At 39.4% G+C, this 20062-nt stretch overlaps 3 protein-coding genes across 26 annotated transcripts in view; 2 read left to right on the plus strand and 1 right to left on the minus strand.

Moving 5' to 3' along the window:
* The window catches only part of camk2g1 (calcium/calmodulin-dependent protein kinase (CaM kinase) II gamma 1), a 95220-nt gene that overhangs the window by 66638 nt on the left and 8520 nt on the right, over nt 1-20062 (minus strand). The window lies entirely within an intron of this gene.
* LOC311305897 (uncharacterized protein) lies at nt 2018-9716 on the plus strand. Its single transcript, XM_084433871.1, has 2 exons — nt 2018-3467; nt 7047-9716. Exon 2 carries the CDS (start codon nt 7213-7215, stop codon nt 9706-9708), a length of 2496 nt encoding a protein of 831 aa, XP_084289997.1. The 5' UTR covers nt 2018-3467; nt 7047-7212; the 3' UTR covers nt 9709-9716.
* LOC311305900 (uncharacterized protein) lies at nt 9718-17846 on the plus strand. 2 transcript variants are annotated; one of them, XM_084433896.1, is made up of 8 exons: nt 9718-10277; nt 11807-11949; nt 13237-13321; nt 14690-14858; nt 16064-16254; nt 16357-16501; nt 16677-16804; nt 17471-17804. In XM_084433896.1, the coding sequence occupies exons 2-8, from the start codon at nt 11852-11854 to the stop codon at nt 17777-17779; spliced, it is 1125 nt and encodes a 374-aa protein (XP_084290022.1). In that variant the 5' UTR covers nt 9718-10277; nt 11807-11851; the 3' UTR covers nt 17780-17804. The 2 variants fall into 2 exon arrangements, with proteins under 2 accessions (XP_084290022.1, XP_084290023.1); XM_084433897.1 differs by lacking the exon at nt 9718-10277 and having other exon boundaries at nt 10303-11949; nt 17471-17846.

The raw sequence follows: 20062 nt of genomic DNA on the forward strand, positions 1-20062 counted from the left end.
CATGTGACTACAGTGGTTTAACCTTAATGTTATGAAGCCACGAGAATACTTTTTGTGTGCACTTTATTCAACAATTTCTTCTCTTCTGTGTCATAACTCATTTTCCACGCTCCGCTCCGTTTCATGCACAGTTGAGTACGCAAGCCTTTCAAAGGCCGTGAGAGTCGAACGATGCGTTCGGTGCATGCGCACATCTAGTACACTTTTGTTTTAAAGCGTTCAAATCACTCACATGTGCATTGTATGCGCACCGTCCACATGGACGCAAAAATTGAGCTGCAAGCGGTTTCCTGATTTCCTGAAACCCTAGTATGGTCTCTTCCCATTGATGGTGTTCCCGACGTGATCTCCAGTGCCCAGTCTGTTGTTTACAGTCTCTTCTTAAACCATCAGACTAGCAGTTGGGTCTAATCAGACACGTTTACTGTGGTTACAGTAAAAAAAAAAAAAAAAAAAACATTTGACCAACTCCGACGAGGAATTTAAAAATTCTGTCATTTCAGAAATGAACTGAATATAACATACTTAAATGGAGGTTAATGGAGGCCTGGATGGCTGAAGTATACTTTGGGCTTGAACAACGATACTAAACAAACAAATAATTTTGTAAATGCTACTACCGTTTTCACCAAAAAAAAAAATATATATATATATCAAATGGGATTTCCCTCAAAACTGCCACAATTAAACATTCTATTAAAGGCAGGGTAGGTAGGAATGGTCTAAAAAACTTCTTTTTCAAATTTGTTTAAACTTTATGTACATATCAATACATAATTAAAATGTAAGTACTCTGAAAAAGAAAGTATAAAAATCGAGTGTCTGTAGACCTCTCACGACTGTTTTAAAGACAGCTCATTATTTCCATTCACTCCACCCCCTCCCTTCTGGGCTCCTTCCAAAGCCACGCCCCCAAAACACATGAACGCGAGACTCCAACCGCTGAGCTGAAGACGCATTATTTACCTGAGAGAAGCAGAGAGGAAGGAGCAAAGTGCATGTAGTGACATCATGTCAGAATCACATGTAATAAAAAAATCTAACGCTAATTGCTTATGAATATAAACAAATAAGATGTATTTTAGTACTCACTATCAAGCTAGCATATTGATATTGGTAAATTTAAAATATATATTTTTTGATTCGCTAACGAGCTAGTTATATAAGCTAAAAACAGGTTGCATTGATACACTTTTTTACATTACCATCAGTTACATTGTGATGAAGATGAATTTCGTGTAAGATTCATAACATATATGGTGTTCTGCATGTAGGGGTGGGAGATATTGACAAAAATGAATATCTCGATATTTTTTTCCAATATCTAGATATCGATATTCAGGCGATATTTTTGCCATCCTTCAAAGAAATGTGAGCAAACTGGCAAAGAAGGTCCAGTTGGTCTTTTGACTTGCTGCATTTGACCTATATTATTCTAGGCTATAGAAAAAAACAATAAAGGAGCTAACTAAACAGAATCTGTGGCAGCTCCTACTTTTTCCACTTAAAAAAAAAAAAAAAACTTAACTAGGCACTTCTTGCAACAGTGATTATTAAATCAAACAACAATATTGTTGATGATCAATTCAAAGTAAAAAAAAAAAAACATTTTCAAAACGGTATAAATCCATTCATTTTTTTCCCCCAAAACGCTATAAATCCATCTTTTTTTTTTTTTTTAATTTATGGTTTGTCTTTTTAAAAAAGTTTTTTGTCTTTTATTTTTCGTGTTTGCATTTATGAGGAAAAAACAATATTACTTGACAGTTCTCCATTATGGACGCAAGCGCTCTGAAAGCTGCACTAAGACTTTCAAACTTTAACAGAGAGAGACCTCAAAACAGAAAGCACAAAGCCTTTCTTTAAAACGAATTTCGTTTTGTATTAATTGTATCTTAATTTTAATATATATATTTTTTTCATTAATTCATTAATATTTTCATTCCTGGATTAAATACATAAAGTAAATATAGGCTATCAATCACAACATAAGGTGCTTGAACTGGAGATTACACTCTAAAAACTCCTGGGTTATTTCTTCAACCCATTTTCTGGGTTATTTGTGTTGGGTTAAAATTATGGGTTATTTTTTCAGAGAGTAACCATTTTCTGGGTTATAGGGCTAATATTTTGACCCAAGTCCTGGGTTGTTTGGGTTTCTGGGTTATTTTTCAAAGAGTAACCCATGTTTTGGGTTATAGGGTTGGCTTTCTCTCTCTCTCTCTCTCTCTCTCTAATGTATTTTTTTTTTTTTTTTTGGAGGGGTGTATTTTATGGAGTTATTATATTATCATGTCAACAATTGTTTATAATACGAACAATCACATTATCAGTTGTGTACATTATAAACATACACATCAGTCTGCCAGAAATTCAAAAGAAGAGGAAGAAGAACGACACGCCCTCCCGACCCCGCCCGCAGTTGTTCTGGAATTTTCTCACAACAGTCAGTCAGTCGTTTGAAATAACCGTCGCTTGACTCGCTTCGCGGTCGATTTTTTGGCCTGTGCTTCTTCGGTGGAACTTCGTCGTGTATTCAAGGTAAGAGAGTATTTTCAGTGTTGATGTAACATAAACTTTTCTGTGTACATGTCCCCGTTGCTAGTTTAGCACCATTTGCTGAAAAAAAATTACGTTGAGACTGGCGTTAGCTGTGGTAATTCTGTGGTTGGCCTGTAGCCGCGGGCGCGGCCGGCTATCGCAACAACATCTAACTAGTTTAAAGTCCGTGTAAAGTCAAAATAAATATGTGTTTTGAGTTTGTCAGACTAAAGAACAAAGTGTTATTAACCACCCAGCCAAATTTGAATGATAAAAAAAAAAAACGATGGTTCATGAAATGAGTCCCTGAGGTAACGAACGCGCACTTTCTCAGTTTATGGCCAGCAATATTATGTTTAAGGACATTATGAAACTAAGATAATGTCTGTAATTAAATACAATCGTTGCTAAGTCTGCAGTCAAAACACTTTACCTCAGAGCGTCCGTTAAGTTAACTGAATGAATTGAGAATCTCACCTATAAATACGATAACATCAGCCATTTTCATTCAATCAGCTCATTTCTGTGAATAAATGTAAAACTAAATGTATATTGTAGCATAGGGTGAAGTCATTAACAACGATTTGAGAAAATATAATGTCAATTTAATATAAAACTATATAACTGGCGCTCTGTGGCGCGGCAGGATTTTGAACACGGTCCTGAGCCGTTGCTGGGCACCGCGGACAGACCCGCCTGTGTGTGTACACTCATAGAGAATAATGTTATGTTTACCAGCTGTGCCGTGCTTATCATATTATACAGTGCTCTACTGGCTGAAGTAGTGAAAGTTAAAGAAGCGGTCAAGTCTTCGAATTGTTAACCTCTATATTGCTATGTTTTCTCCAGGTCATTTTGAATGGACAGCTTTGTCTCCGATAAACTAACTGAGTGGCGGCTGTCTGAGCTGACAGAGAATTTTAGAGGTGAGCATTTACTCTTACTGCCCTTATATCATCTCTCTATACCTAAACATTTTTCTTTAATAAGGCTTAAATGTGTCGGTGCAAGATTTTGTGAAATTCAGAACTTTTCAACATAGACCCGCCCTGATTGAGTTCACAGCTGCTGCACTGACGAGAATGTCTCCAAAGCGTTGTAGGTGTTGTGTGGCTGGATGCATTAATCCACGTAGCTCTCTCTATTTACTCCCGAAATCTGAGGCAGCCGCTGAAGACGAGGTGGAATTATTTTGTTTTTAAAGAAAATGCTCCCTCAACTCTACCAAAAATCGTTCATGTACTTGCACGCTTCTTATAACTTACTGTGTTTACTCAGCTCTTACGGTGATTTTCTGAAGTAAAACTGACGCTTCATCTTTTGTGTGATGTACAATAAACTTTATTAAACTCATCAGTATATCGTCGCTGTCGGGCGGAAACCTCGTATGTCCAAATTTGGTCAATTTCATATTTTTTCACAAATCGATGCTATTGGTCAGTCCCCACGTGGTTCTGTTATTTTTACAAATTATTAACCAATCTAAAGTGTTGAAAATAGCTTGAGAGCAAATCTCGTAACTCCATTGGACACTTAAACTGTCTGAGAATCCTTGTAACTCCACCTCTTCTTCACTCCGCGGCAGGAGCTTCCGCGGCATTTTGTCTCCTCAGGATTGAAAGTCGCAACGATTAAGAAACCCTCGTCGAGCAACGCGTAAAGCAAGCCTTAACTCTGATTTTATCTGTGTTAAACTATGATATCAGTTATTGATGTATTTTAAATGTCTACGTATTACTAGGCTTATTATTACTAGGCTTATTATACGTGTGCATTGAAGTTTTAAAATGTATCTAAGGGCCCTTTCACACCTACCTTGTTTGGTCCGGACTTTCGGACTTTTCAGTTTGGTCCGAATCAAAATTACAGGTGTGAAACCTCCCCCGGACCACGGTCCGGACCAAACAGACGAAATTTGGTCCGACGAAAAGAGGTGGTCTCGGTCCGGATCAAACTGTTCAAAGGTTTGGTTCGTTTCTAGTGTGAAAGCATTTTCTGTATGGTTCGGACTTTCGGACCATTTACAGGAAGTTCCGGTGGTTCCCGCGTAGCATAAACAACTGAAGAAGAATATTTATGTGCAGATCTGTCAGTCCTGCCCACAGCGTTTCTTCCAGCTGATTCGCGCGCGCGCGCACACACACACGCACACATTTGTCCTGCATCCTACCGGCGATGATTTGTTTGCACAACGAGGACGTTCATTTGGCGAATTTGAACTAGCGTCGAGTATAGTTGGTGCTGGAGGGAGTAATGCCGTAATAATAACAGCATAGTGGCAACGATAATATGCGTCTGTTCATTCATTCTTGTCAAAGTTACCCGCCGAATTGACAACACGCTGACGTCAGACGCACGTCTGTTTACAAACCAATCAATGTCAATATGCAGCCATGTAGATGATGACGACAGGACGCAAGTACGTCATGAAAAGTTCTTTAGTGCGCTCGCATAATTGCAATGTGAAACCAAACCAAAACTAACCAAATGTATACAATGTATCAAAACATGAACTTTGGTTCGGACCTTGGTGCGGACTTTCAGGTGTGAAAGGGCCCTAATATAATACTTGAATTGAATTAAATGTTTTGGATACCAGCATTAAATTCTTGTTTTTATTATTATTTTACTGACTCGAAGTTGGCACTGTGCATATTAAATACCCCAAGTAGCAGGTTTTATTTATGGGAGAAAAAGGGTCTACTGGCGCCAGTAACTGTACGTTCACACCGCCGCCGACTTGAGCTTCCAAAGTTACCGGAAGTCATTCATTTTCAATGGAAGCTGGCTTCTCTCAGCTGCAAGGAGCGTCAAATCCATCGGCGTCGCGTTTTGGGCGTTTTGAGCGTCAATCAGAAAGTTGAAAGTATCTCAACTTTATGGTAATGAGCTATGACGCGGTTCAGCGGCAAGCAGCGGCAGACGCCAGCAACCAATCGGAATATAGACGTCCTTCGCGCTGGCTGATTCCGGAGAAACATACGATGTAAACTTTCGTTCCTACCAAAACATTAGTTCAGAGAAAATGGAGGAGAAACTGATAATCGTTGTTGCTGGGTTTCCTATCATTTATGATATGACGTTATTTTCATATAGGGACCAGTTACAAAAGAGAGAGAGCCCCGGCCGCGCGCGCGCACTCACTTTCACCGTCTTCAAACAATACGTCTTGCTCTCTCTCCCTCGCGCATATTAATCAAAATATTTTTTTTCCCGACCAAATGTGACCACAACGGTTATAAAAATGCTGTCATTAGAAAAGGTTCCTAGTATCAATGTATTGCTTGTTTTTTTTTCTTCTACATTTCATGGTGTGACACAGACTTCAGAGCGGCCAAAGCGTCAACAAGCTTCCCCGTACTTTTTTGCTCAAGTCGGCGGCGGTGTGAACGTACAGTTAGCCTATCTTTGCATAACTCTGTTTGTTTTTTAGACAATAACGAGTGAAAATAGTTAGGTTAGATACAATTAAGTCGGCTTGTTTTGTTAAAAATCGATAGCTGTAATGCTTTGGTGCAGAAGGAAGCCCGTGAGCCACGGAGGTAAGTTTGCGTGCAGATTAGGCAAATTTCCACCTAACGTTATTAGACTGCTAACGTTAGTCAGCTCATCCTTTTTCGTTCTGCTTCACTTATAGCTCTTAAACCTTTAAAACTGAGTTTACGAAGATGTATGTAACCACAGTCATTAGCTTTGATTAACTATTGAAGCCTTTTCTCTTGTCAAAAGGCTCAACGCGACCGCCGATTTTGTTTGCCTAATATTTTGGTATTGCATCAGTCATATCTCTTAAACGTTTAAAATGGAGTTTAGGAAGATGTATGTAACCACAGTCATTAGATTTGAATAGCTCTTAAAGCCTTATCTCTTGTCAGCGACCGCAGACATTGATGAACACTGCTGGCAGCAGCGATGTCTGTGTCCGTACCATTCTAATCAATGACAGCGTAACCTCATATCTCCCGCTCCCAAGTCATAAATCTCGTATCTCCGATTAAATATGATTTGGGGGAAATGTTGAGTTAATGTTGGTATACAACAGTATATGATAGCAATACAAGGTATAATACCAACTTTAACGATACAATGTTTAATAACTCAAAAAATATGCAGTTTTTTTAATTTCCTGAAAAATTATGGTTTTGGAGATACGAGGATTCCGCCCGACAGCGACGATATGTATGATCATCATTCGGACCTGGTCCGAAACAGCAGACTTGTAGGCTATTAATAATGGATACAAGCAAATGACAAATACGTTATAACCGTAATTAAACTACTAAACTATACCTGTTCCATCTCCATACAGCACTCTGACTCTGTAGGCAGTATTGTCTGACTCGAAATGAACACTGTTACTGATTTTACATCTTGTGAAAAGGGGCATAATACGGGACCTTTAAAAGTGATAAATTGTTAGCTTGATAATCAAAGAGTGTCTGGTGAGTGGTTCACAATTGTCTCGACTTAACAATATTCATGTTGTCTTGTTTTCTGTCTTTCAGATGAAGACATAGATGAGGAGGCATTTCTTCTCTTGGATGAGGAAGCTATCAAAAATCTTGTCCCCAAAGTTGGCCCCAGGCTTAAATTCCTGAGGCTCTTCAGAGAATTTGTAAGTTATCTCCACTAGAGCACTAAGGGCTTTCATCACCGCTGATCAACAGGCAGATGGCGTATACATGCTTTAAGTGCAAAAGACTAATCCCTGGTGATATCAAGTCTCTCTTATCACATTTACGAACAGTTCACAATGTAAATAGTTCAACAACATATTTTCAGTGTTGTGAAAGCAGTTGTAGCAGAACATTTTCCTTCATTCGTTCTTATAGAAGGCACCTACATAGGGAACACGAAGAGAACCAGGCTCTGGCCCAGCCTGCCAATGTATTGCATCAGCCTGCTAATGTTTTTAATGTTGATGAAGATGATAATCAAGAACAAATTGAAGGTGTACAAGCAGAGCAGTTAGACGATGATTGGGATGAATTGGAGCAAGAGGGAATTACAGACAGAGTAGCCCTTTTTCTTGCTCATCTAAGATCCAGGTCTTCCAATACATTTACTAACATAAACTATGTGGTTCAACACACCTCAAGTTTAATTGGTGACATTGTGAACAGACTAAAAACCAAGACAATGTCACTGTTTAGTCAGTTAGGTCATGAGCAGAGCCCACAGGTAGAAGAGCTCCGGCAGGAGTTTTCAGATGCAGCCGAGCCTTTCAAAGGACTGGAGACAGACTACAAACAGATAAAGTATTTCACAAAATCGGGAAACTTCATTCAGCCAGTTGAGGAGGTTTTACCAAGCGTCTCCTATGTTCAGCAGAGGGACTCAGTCACTGGCAGTGTCCGACAAGTTGCTGTGGCTGATACCTATCAGCGTATTCCGCTCAAGCCTCTTCTAGACAAGATACTGGAACTTCCTGGCGTTTTACAGGCAATGATGGAATGGCAAAGGAAAAAGAGGGATTTTCTTCACGATGTGTTTGACGGAGAATTTTGTAAATCACATCCACTCTTTTCGAAAGAGGTGTCTATACCATTGTTGTTGTACAATGATGATTGTGAAACGGTTAATCCTCTTGGGTCCAAGACTGTAGTTCACAAGTTAGGATTTATATATTTCATCCTGAAGAGTTTGCCACCAGATCTCCTGTCCAATTTACAGTCACACTTCCTGCTAGCAGTTTATAAATCGGACGACGCAAAGACCTACGGCATTGATGCAGTGTTGCGCCCAATCGTGGATGAATTAAAGTCTCTCGAGAAGGATGGCATCACTGTTAACACCCGTGACTTTCAAGGAGTAGTGAAATTCACAGTTGTCCAGGTAGTCGGGGACAATTTGGGTTTAAATGCTATTCTTGGGTATAGTGAGAGTTTCAGTGGAAATCATGTGTGTCGGCTGTGTAGAGTACACAGAGATGTCTTGAGAGTACAGACACAGGAAGATCTTGCCCTTTTGCGTGATGCCAATACTCACAGGGCAGATTTGGAGACAGACAACCCCTCTAAGACAGGCCTTAAAAGGGACAGTATCCTAAACAGCCTGTCTTTCTACCACGTGACAGACAATGTAGCTGTGGATATAATGCATGACATTCTGGAAGGGGTAGGGGCGTACGAAGTCAAGCTTGTGTTAAAATCATTAATTGATCAAAAGCACATGTCACTAGATAAGCTTAACTACCGCATTACAAGCTTTGATTATGGCTTTTCTGATGTGGGAAACAAGCCATCGTTAATAAGCAAGAATGATCTCAAGAATATTGACAGCCCTCTGCGACAGTCTGCAGCTCAGATGTGGTGCCTACTTCGTTTACTGCCTTTAATGATAGGTGACCTGATCCCCACTGATAGCAAGGAATGGGAGCTTCTCCTACTTTTACTCAAGTCCATGGAAATCATCTTCTCACCATCTGTTACTCTTGCAGCAACACGCTACCTGAGGAAAATCATTGAAGACCACCACTCTCTTTTCTTGGAGCTCTATCCTCATTTACATCTGCGACCAAAACATCATTTCATGCTCCATTATCCAAAGGTGTTTCAAAATCTCGGACCCTTGATACACCTGTGGTCAATGCGTTTTGAAGGCAAACATGGTTTTTTCAAACGTGTCAGTCATGTCACCTGCAACTTCCGAAACATCTGTAAAACAATGGCATATAGACACCAGATTATGCAGTGCTATAGTTTCATGTGTGGGTCTTTGTTAAGTCACACCACAGAAATTGGTCCAGGATACACAACATTTCTAGCCAACCTCGAAGGCTATAAAGAGATCCAAAGTGGTCTGATTGGACTCCCACTTTTCACAGAGCTGTACGTACCGGCCAGGGTCACGGTTAAGGGTACCACTTATAGATCAGGCATGATGGTGTTTATGTCCTATGACAAAGATGGGGACCCTCAGTTTGGGCTTATAAAAACCATTTTGGTTCTGGAGCAAATGGGCAGGTCGAGAATAAAGCTTGTTGTGCAGAAGTGGGAAACACTGGGGTTTGAAGAACATCTTTTTGCGTACAGTGTGATCCCCACTAAGGATTTGTTAGCTATTGACGTGGAAGAGCTACTTGATCATCACCCATTACATGCAGTCAAGTCATACAGAGAACATGATGACACTTCTTACATCTCTCTGCGCTACAGACTTTTTTAGACTGCAGTTAAGCATGTGAACAGCCACTTGCACTATTTACACTGCTTTGTTGACGTGGGAACACACCAACCAAGTTAGTCTCAAGTAATTCTGCCTCAGTGGAAGAGGATCAGTATCACCCCTATCACTCAATGAATGACATAAATATTTGGACAACTTGGAGGGGACACTACTTGGGCTACTGAGATTGGATAAATTGGACTGTAAGTAAAAGTGGTTTTTTTATTTCTTTTAATTTTTTTTTATAACTAAACACTATACACAACCCTATGACACTCACCTTGATCTATGATGCACTGGTCACTTAAGACAAGAGTGTACTGCTGACAAAGGAATATTTTTTTTTACTTTGTGCCTGTACACAGGTAGCCTAACCCATTGAATCTTAAGCTCAAAATATTATTTATATATTTTCTTTTCTGCAGAAGGGTTCTAATGCTCTGCCAGCTGCTGCGTCACCTCAACCTTCGACTTCTAATGAATCTAGAGGCCATGATGCTGACCCCATATGCCCCCTGGAAGAATCGGAGGCAGATCAGGTGTTGGTGTTAGAAACAGTTCCACCACTTGTAAGTTTTTTTTTTTTTTCTCTCTGTTTAAACATTGCCACTCACAGTAGCTAATTGCAAGCCTGATAGCACTCCGGCGCCACGCCGGATTTCCGGCGTACAGACGTGTCTGCGAAAAAAAAAAAAAAAATCAGGTTCACGTTCGCGTGAATTGACAATTATCCCAAGATCTGAGAGGCGCTTTCACTAAACCACACCAGTAAGCCTACTTCAGCCAATCGGTAATAGGGTAAGGGCTGGTCTTGGGTTTTGGCCAATCAGATTGATACAGCAGTCACTCCACGTGCGAATTTGTTTTGTGTTTCCCATACACTACGAATGTGTTTCCCACACTGGCAGCGCGAAAACGTAGCCAAAGTCATGGAGTGCAACTATATGAAGCCAGGGGAAGACACCAAACTTGTGTGTCGCCGGCCTTACAAATCTGGAACGCGGTCATTCTTAGAAGTATCGATACTAATAAATTAAGGAATCGTGACGTTTTTCATTTCCGATTTACTTTTGAAGTATCGGTGCACCGTGCAACAGAGCAAGGTAGGCAACGTACTTCCATATGTCACTCCTCGCGTCATCTTTTTCTACGAGTCGTGGACCACTTGTGCTCGCACATGCAGCCATCTCGCTGTAGTGTTTTGTCACATGACACTGACAGCGGCAGGTTCTTTGCTGCGTGCGTCAGGAAAAAAAACACAGACGTCCATAGGGAGGCTTTTTTTTTTTTTTTTTTATGTATCGATACTGATAAATTTGGGTATCGTGACGTTTTTGATTTCCGAGTATCGCGATACTTTTGAAGTATCGGTACACCGTGCAACACTAGTGTGGAAGGATAATGTGATTGCTTTATCTGTAAATTAAATTAATGCTTTTTCAATTACTGAGTTCATTGAAATAAAATGAATTCTTTGATTTGAACATTTTTTGGCAATACGTCGTGTAGGTCTTAAATTTCAATCTTTATGGTCTTAAAATGTCTTAAAAAGGTCTTAAATTTGACTTACTGAAACCTGCTACTGTAATATAGGCTTGTATTGGGTTTGTTCATCTAATGTCTGAATGATGTCCATTTATATCCACAAAAGTCACCAGAATCTATCATTTAAGGGACTATTTATCAAAATGTTCTCCTAGGGGAGCACACCCCTGGATCCCGCTTGACAATTATGTTGATCAGGGCATATTTGGCTTAGGGGCCCGCTTACCTCCCAGGGAAAAAAGTTCAGGCTCAGGATTTTTTTCTACTATCACCCCTGTAATTGTTTTGGGGAAAGGAAAATATGTGACCTTACTACAGATCAAGTAGAAGTTGATGGATGGAATGAAGCACTAATACATTATTAATACATATATTACAAGTCTTTTTAGTACTTGTTCCCCTTTTCCTTTTGCTAATATTTGACTATGAAACTTCAGGTCAGGATATTAAATATTCACGTTTAGATTTGTGACTTTGTCCAAAATTGGTATGCCAGGGTTAAATTCGTAAATTGCAATGAATCCTCAACAACTATTCTTGTCATTTATTTTAGGATATCCAACAGGTTCTTTCTGCAGTCTCCAGTGGCAGAGAAATAATGAAGAACCTTCAAGACAATGGATTCATCAATAGAAAACAAAGGATCACTCTGACCCAAATTCTTGTTTCTTCCTTGATTGAGAGGTTTGGAGAGAGGTATGTTAAATATGGGATACATCTGGTATAACTTAAAGAGGTCATACTATGCTCATTTCAGGGGCTTTTAGTATGGTATTGGACCTGTGGAGCACATATTAAAGTTAACATCAACAAAAAACGATTTTTGCGTCATTGTAGGAGGAAGTGTAAAGAGGTAAATACAGATTTCTCTCGTCTCAGGGGAAAATGAGAAAATGTTGCACGACCATTCAATAGTATGACTGGGTTCCTGTCCTTTAAGCAAAGCTTAAAGGACAATTCCGGTATTTAACACTTTGAGTCTATTTTGTAGTTTGTTTTGGATGAACAAGAGTGGTGGACAAAGAAATTTTGACAATGGTTCCTGTCTCGACTTTTTGACTATTTTAGAATTGCCCATGACCGCTTTAGAATGGAAGTCTATGGCCATGCACAAACATGCCCTTAAAACAACCCTTAACGTTCGTTTTCAAAACTGTGAAACTCACCGAGTGGTTAGTGGTGTTCGTTGATGTTCCACACCAAGTAGCGTAGCGAAATACAGATTCTGTCGTGTTTTATTTGGCATTTTGTAAAATCCTATTGATTTCCATTGGAGGACTCATTGCTCGTTGATATTACTGCGCTACTGGAAACGGAAAGGGGGCTGTTTACATTTGGTTGTAGTCTTTTCGCTCGGTTCTCTGTCTCTCAGAAGGCTAGCGTGAGCAGAGCAACGGAAGTTACGGAAGAGCGGAAGTTTATACGTGGTTGTGAGGTATCTGAAAAAATAGTTCCACTATAGAAAAATAAACGGATTGCAATCATACATTGCGCCGATAAATTTGTTTTTAATCATCAACGAACACCACTAACCACTCGGTGAGTTGAACAGTTTTGAAAACGAACGTTAAGGGTTGTTTTAAGGGCATGTTTGTGCATGGCCATAGACTTCCATTCTAAAGCGGTCATGGGCAATTCTAAAATAGTCAAAAAGTCGAGACAGGAACCATTGTCAAAATTTCTTTGTCCACCACTCTTGTTCATCCAAAACAAACTACAAAATAGACTTAAAGTGTTAAATACCGGAATTGTCCTTTAATGCAAATGGGTGGAGTGTTCCTTTAAACATAAGTGTTTTGTGGTCAGGTTCTCTGTTGATGCCTGCAAAAGTATTAGGTTGAGTATTTGAAATTCAATGTCGCTGATATTTTGAGATTATCTTACTTCTGGAAATATTTAAATATCTGGAAATTTAAATGTATAGGCTGTACATTTGTGTCACTTGTTTGTTTATTTACTGAAAGTGTTTTTTTACATTTACAGGCCATCCACAAACATAAAAGAGGCCCTGGCACTATCATTGGTGCAGACATTCCCGACCCTGAATGATGGATCAGACAGTGGCTATGTGAGTTTAATTATCTTGGTTCATATGGAAATTGATGCTGATTTAAAATATACCATTTATATACCAATTAGAGATGCACCGATTACAATTTTCTAGGCCGATTCCGATTTCCGTTTTTTTCATTGAGTTTGACCTGCCGATACCGATTTTAGCCGATTACAATTAAACATTTAATTTGTGTGCTGATGCGCAGTTCTAACGTGAGCGTTTCTCAATGTGGCTATCCAAACAGTAGCTGGTCCCCATTGACTTCCATAGGAGAAAAATATACTATGGAAGTCACTGGGGTACATCAACTGTTTGGTTACCCACATTCTTCCAAATAACTTTTATTTTCAACAGAAGAAAGAAACTTATTCGAGTTTAAAACAACTTGAGAGAGTAAATTATGACAATTTGAATTTTTAGGAGAACTATCCCTTTAATGTTAATAAAACAAAATGCAAATAGAAAATCACTCACTGCTCTTGACTGATAACTTTAATAGTAGCTTTAATAAGTATCAATGTATAATTTATACAATGAAGTCTATTTTTTGTTTTATTTTCATATTTGTTCATTTAATTACTTTCTTCAATGTTACTGTTAAATACACCTACTGTAGCTGAAAACATAAAGCACTATTTAATTTGTAGTTGTGTATGTGTAATGTGTATCTTTGATCTTAATATTTGATAACAAAGAAAATAATGACAAATATTTTTATCTTCGCCCCTGTCTGCCATTATTTTTTATTTTGTTACTTAAGGCTTTGTTTTTAAAATATGGACATTAGTTTGGCTGTAATGCTCAGTCACAAAATAGTAAAACCAACATAAAAAAGAATCGTGATAAAATTGTGAATCGTGATTTTCCTGAAAAAAATGTGATATGATATTTTTGCCATATCGCCCACCCCTTCACACAAATATTTATTATTTACTGCTCTGTCGGACGCGGGCCGGGCTTAGACAGAAAAATTCAGCCCGATCCGCACTCTAGTGCGCGCATGTGGGCAGCTCCTGTAGCAGCAGGGGTGGTAGCGAGGGAGAGTGACAGTCGCCCAGCCAATCGTTTCATTCGTTCCGAATGGAAATAAGTAGCTGTGTTTATTGCAGCCCTGAGAGGACTACAGACACTCGACACTTTTTTTTAGAAAAAAGCTACCTACCCTGCCTTTAATAATCAATGGTGTCTAATGAGATGAACGGGTCATACAAGACATAATATATTGTATGTGTACATGTATAATTTTCTTTCATTTTGCTTTTAACCCTTGTTTCTCTTGTTCCTTATCTGTACCTGATGTGTGTTATCTCTACTGCAAAACTTTGTAAAAGATTATAAATGTCCCTCTTGGATAAGGAAAGTTCTATCTTTTTTTCCCAGGAAATATGGTACACAAAAGCCAGGAAGGTAATGAAGGATGGAGGAGTTATCTACTACCCAGCCACGGGCTTCCTCGAAGAAAGACTACGGAACGTTAGAAAGAGGTCGAACCATGGGTCCACCCAACAGATGCCTGAAGCCAGCCAGTCACGAAGGGCATACATACCAGGTGACACAGGCTCCCAAAATGACAGAAAATGTATGGCTTGTAGGAGTGAAAGGATCAGATTTGTATATTCGTCTCTGTTGTTTGTTTCTTGAATTTGGCAGATAAAGAAAAAGTTAAAATAGCTGACTCCACAACAACAGGCACTTTGCATTTTTTGACACTCCCCCCTTATGCGTATTGAAAAGGTTTTCAAAGTTGTCATAATTGAACTTGTTCCGATACCATATATCAGTTTAACAGTGAAGCCGGCAACCAGTGATGGAGGAGTGCGATGGTGGGGCGGGTGGGGGGAGCGTAGGTGGGTTGCCACTTGCCAGAACTCGCTTACTTCTCTCTCTCTCTCTCTCTCTCTCTCTCTCTCTCTCTCTCTCTCTCTCTCTCTCTCTCTCTCTCTCTCTCTCTCTCTCTCTCTCTCTCTCTCTCTCTCTCTCTCTCTCTCTCTCTCTCTCTCTCTCTCTCTCTCTCTCTCTCTCTCTCTCTCTCTCTCTCTCTCTCTCTCTCTCTCTCTCTCTCTCTCATCATCGGACACAAATCAAATTTAACTTCTTTGTGTCATTATTTTGCGCCTTAAATTGTGAGTCAGATTCAGATTTAGAAGCTAGTACATGAAATAAACAAAGTCAGAACTAGGGCTGGCCGATATGGACCAAAAGTCATATCGCGATATATTTAGGCTGAATATCGATATACGATATATATCCCGATAAGGGATAGAATGGAAAAGGAGGCGCGGGGAGCAAGGATCACGGCTCAAATTTGAACTATATCGATATATGCGATATGATCTAATTCCATATCGCATTTCAAAAATATATCGATATATCGCCCAGCCCTAGTCAGAACACACACACAGGTAGATTATCAGAGTTTAGTCCGTGAATCCACCTGGATAGTCTCTGTTTCAAAAACATTTCAGGCTGTCTGTGGAGGGTTTGATTGATCTAAGTGTCTGATTGGCAGCCGGAACGTGACGTGGGGCTCCGGTTACCCAAAAGTTGAATCTGGCTCAACTTCTCTCGTCGGATGCCGGTGGCATTTTTTTGCAGCAACCCCTGCATTGCGGGCTGCGGGTGCAGAAACGCACAACCCCCACTGAAATTAATTGAAAAACATCGCTGGCGTCCGGCTTCCCTGTCCCTGTCTGAACGCATGCTACAGGAAGAAAACTCATAAACTTATTTGTAAACTCTTGTGTTTCTCTGGAGAATCAACCGTTCCAGAAGAAAGGGCCCTCCAACAGAAGGAATGGCTGAAACACAATTCAGAGCCTTTCACCCAGGTGCAGTCCTACATGAAGGACACAGTGTTATGCAGAGCCAACTGGATCCGGGCTAATAGCTCCAAGGACATACTGGAAATCCTCACAGAGTATCCTCATCTCACCACTATGGGCATGGTATGGTTCTACTGGAACATATAGTAGTAATACCTTAATTACATTTTGTATCAAAGTAGCGGATATCACATTTTTTCCTTTGTTTCCTGTGGGTTTTTTTAGATTGCGCAGGACTTCCTGGTTCTACATGGTGAGGCTGCACCTAAATTATTTGAGACCTGGCTCCCTGAATATGCTGAAAAGGTCCTGTACTTGGCCAAGCAGGACAATAAACTCCCTTCACTTAATGTTGAGGACATGACACTGGGTAAGTTAAAACTGACCTTTTGTGTGTTCAATGGCAAGGGTCCTGGGATTCCTTTCCTTTTGGTCACATTTGTCTGTATGTTGAGACTCAAATATCTGTTCATTTACATATTTCTATACAGTCATTTTATTTTCCACACACACATACTGATACCTAGAATATTGTTAACCTACAGATGCCAAAGGGGAACTAGCTCTAACACTGCTACCCACCATGGTGCCACAGGCCGTCTACAGGGTTGGGCAGAAGACTATCCGGCACTCCACTGAAGAGTCCCGGACAGCGTTCATACACCGAATGCCTGTAAGTACACTGGAGCAGTTTCTCAGCACCACTCTGAGAGAGAATATTCTTAATTCTAACCATACTGTACAGGTGAAAGAAGGCAATCCATGATTGGATCAGGATGCTTCTTTTTAGCCACTATGCTCCAAAAATTTGGAATTCTTTACCAAATGAAGCGAAAGAGGCTACTAGCATTCATATATTTAAAAGGCAGGTTAAGACATACCTTTCTAAAATTGCTTATCGGTACAATATTATGTGAATTTGTATAAGTCTCTAATTTTATCTGTTATTTATATATATTATATTGACATTGTGTGAATTAGTTTTTATGCCTGTGAAGCACTTTGCGTTGCATTCCATGTATGAAAAGTGCTATACAAATAAATGTTTATTATTATTATTTCAGTTTTGGGCGATGCCATCCAAGGTAGCAATCTGACTAGAAAGTGAAGTTAAAGATGTTAAGTTTTATTACTCAGTGGTTCTCAACCCACATTTTTCTTGTACACATTCATGACCCACTCAAAATGAACACACAGTTAAAAACCACAGCTCATTTGGCTTCCTTGTACAGTTAGTATCAGCATAACACAAACTGGTAGTCTATTATCTTGCTTACAATTCACCTTCTACACAATATTCACTTTCTTTTATCTATCTTTCTGTCTCTGTCTGTTTTAGGTTGGAACAAATATGGTGGAATACCTCCATCATTCGAAGCCATTCCCCTCTGTCCTGGCGCTGGGAGATCCCCAGCAATGTGCCTCTCAGGCATTTGTGATATTAGCTGGTCAGGCACTCCCTCAGAGCACACTGCTTGGGGCAGTTGACGTGTGCTTCAAGGCATTTTATGTTCTTGATATCAACTACCCAAAGCAGTGTGCTCCCGCATGGGAGTTTCTGCAGCAAGTTGTGTATCAGATTGAGGGATCTGAATCAAAACCAGTCAAATTTCTTAAGACTGCCTTGCTTAATTGCAGAACTGTTTAATTGTGTTAAGCTGCAGTAAATTGATGAGTTTTAATTGTGTTAAAGCTGCAGTAAATTGATGAGTTTTAATTGTGTTATAACTGCAGTAAATTGATGAGTTTTAATTGTGTTATTACTGCAGTAAATTGATGAGTTTTAATTGTGTTATAACTGCAGTAAATTGATGAGTTTTAATTGTGTTATAACTGCAGTAAATTGATGAGTTTTAATTGTGTTAAAGCTGCAGTAAATGACACAACTAATGTTTGAAGACTTAAAGCCTTAAGTCCAGTCATTGAATGTTGTCAAATGTTTGTGTCGAATGTTTGAGAGAGAATGTTTAAGAGTTGTTTATTTTTCTATTTTTTCTCTCTTAATATTGTTATTACAGTATGAACTAAAATAAATAGAAAAATAAATATGTCCAAGTGTGTGTTTCTTTTATATAGATTTAAAACAAAGTTTTATTTTCTGAAATAAGGCATACTGGCATAGTAACCCATAATGGGATATTTTTGACCCAACTCCTGGGTTAAAAAGGGACCAACTAATTTCTGGGTTATTTCAACCCAGAGAATTGGGTCATTCATTTTGACCCAAATTCTGGGTTAAATATCTGACCCAGAAGTTGGGTTATATTAACTACAATGTTGGGTTTTTTTAACCCAACATTTGGGTCAGATATTTAACCCAGAATTTGGGTCAAAATGAATGACCCAATTCTCTGGGTTGAAATAACCCAGAAATTAGTTGGTCCCTTTTTAACCCAGGAGTTGGGTCAAAAATAACCCATTATGGGTTATTTTTGACCCAGGAGTTTTTAGTGTGTATATCATCGTGAACCGAACCGTAGCCTCGCCTCACAGGCCTAAAAAATGTGGAATATATTTACAGAAATCTGGTTCTAAACAAAACCATCCAAAACAAAATAAAACTATGTAGCCTAATAAATGTGCATTTCTCCGGTGCATGCGTTGCGAAGATCGCGAGTCAAATATCGTCAACTTCATCTTTGCAGCCGACACAGAAATTAATAAACAATTAAAATGTCTTATTGCAATATTTTACACATTCATAATCATTACTTTTGCTGGTTCTTTGAGGCAGCTTTTTAGGTTTATGGCGTTTTGGAAAAGAGCTCTTCACGTACAAACACCGTTTCACCAAGGCACAGCAGCCCTTCAGCACATAAGAACAAAAAGAGAAAAAGCACAGACTTACTAATTACGAAACTTTGATGTGGTTGAACAGGTGAAACAGTCACAAATTCCTCTGCAACTCAAACCTTCTCAGTACGAGTTATGAAGGAAGAGAACAGCATTACAGTTTTCAGCGCGTCCTCCTTTGATTGCTGTGTTGTGACTGGAAAAGTGCGTGCAGGAGCACATGCGCAAAATGTAGGTTTTTAAAATGTCCTTTTGTAAAATAAAAATAATTTTAGGGCGAAGCAGAGGAGGTCGTGCAAGAGGCCGTGGCGTGCAACTAGGGTCCGAGGAAGTAGAGGCCGAGGACAGGGTGGTCGCTGGAAAGCTACGCCGATATTGACACACGTTTTATTTCTTTGTTTATCCAAAGACTTTTTGTTCATTACCTTTTCTTGTACTGTCTTCTTTTTTTGCCTTGTTTGCCTTCGCTAACTGCATGCCTGTAATGTGAATTTTGATTGCTCTTTCTCTGCCATTGTTTTGCTATTCCTAGGTTCCGTGCCTCTTGAATTCCTCAAATCAAACGTGCGCGCGCAAGTGGGCAGATCCCGTGGCAAAAGGGTGGTTGCCATGGTTGCGAGAGAGAGTGACAGTCGCCTAAGCCAATCCTTTGATTCGTCCCGAATCGAAATAATGAGCTGTGTTTAATACAGATTAAACGGTCTAGAGTCACTTGATTTTTATACTCTTTTTTTCAGAGTACTTACATTTTAATTATGTATTGATATATATAGAAAGTTTTAACAAATTTGGATCTTTTATTTTTATAAAGTCCTACCTACCCTGCCTTTAAAATCTGATTAAATATTGAAATCACGACAAAATGCAAAAACATTTTCTTCATTTATTATGGCAACGGACAAGCCCCCATTTGTTACGACCCATGGCTCAAAAGGGATGCAACAAAAATGGGTCGCACAAGGAAGCTGAACTCAATGCAAACGTTTAGTAGAAAACCTATTAGAGATGCAGCGATTACAATTTTCTAGGCCGATTCTGATTTTTCATTGAGTTTGACCTGCCGATACCGATTTTAGCCGATTCCGATAAAAAAAAATTCTAACCACTTTACAGCACACACAAATATTTATTTTCGATC

This window comes from Rutilus rutilus (assembly GCF_951802725.1).
Source record: "Rutilus rutilus genome assembly, chromosome: 16".
NCBI classification, from domain to species: Eukaryota; Metazoa; Chordata; class Actinopteri; order Cypriniformes; family Leuciscidae; genus Rutilus; species Rutilus rutilus.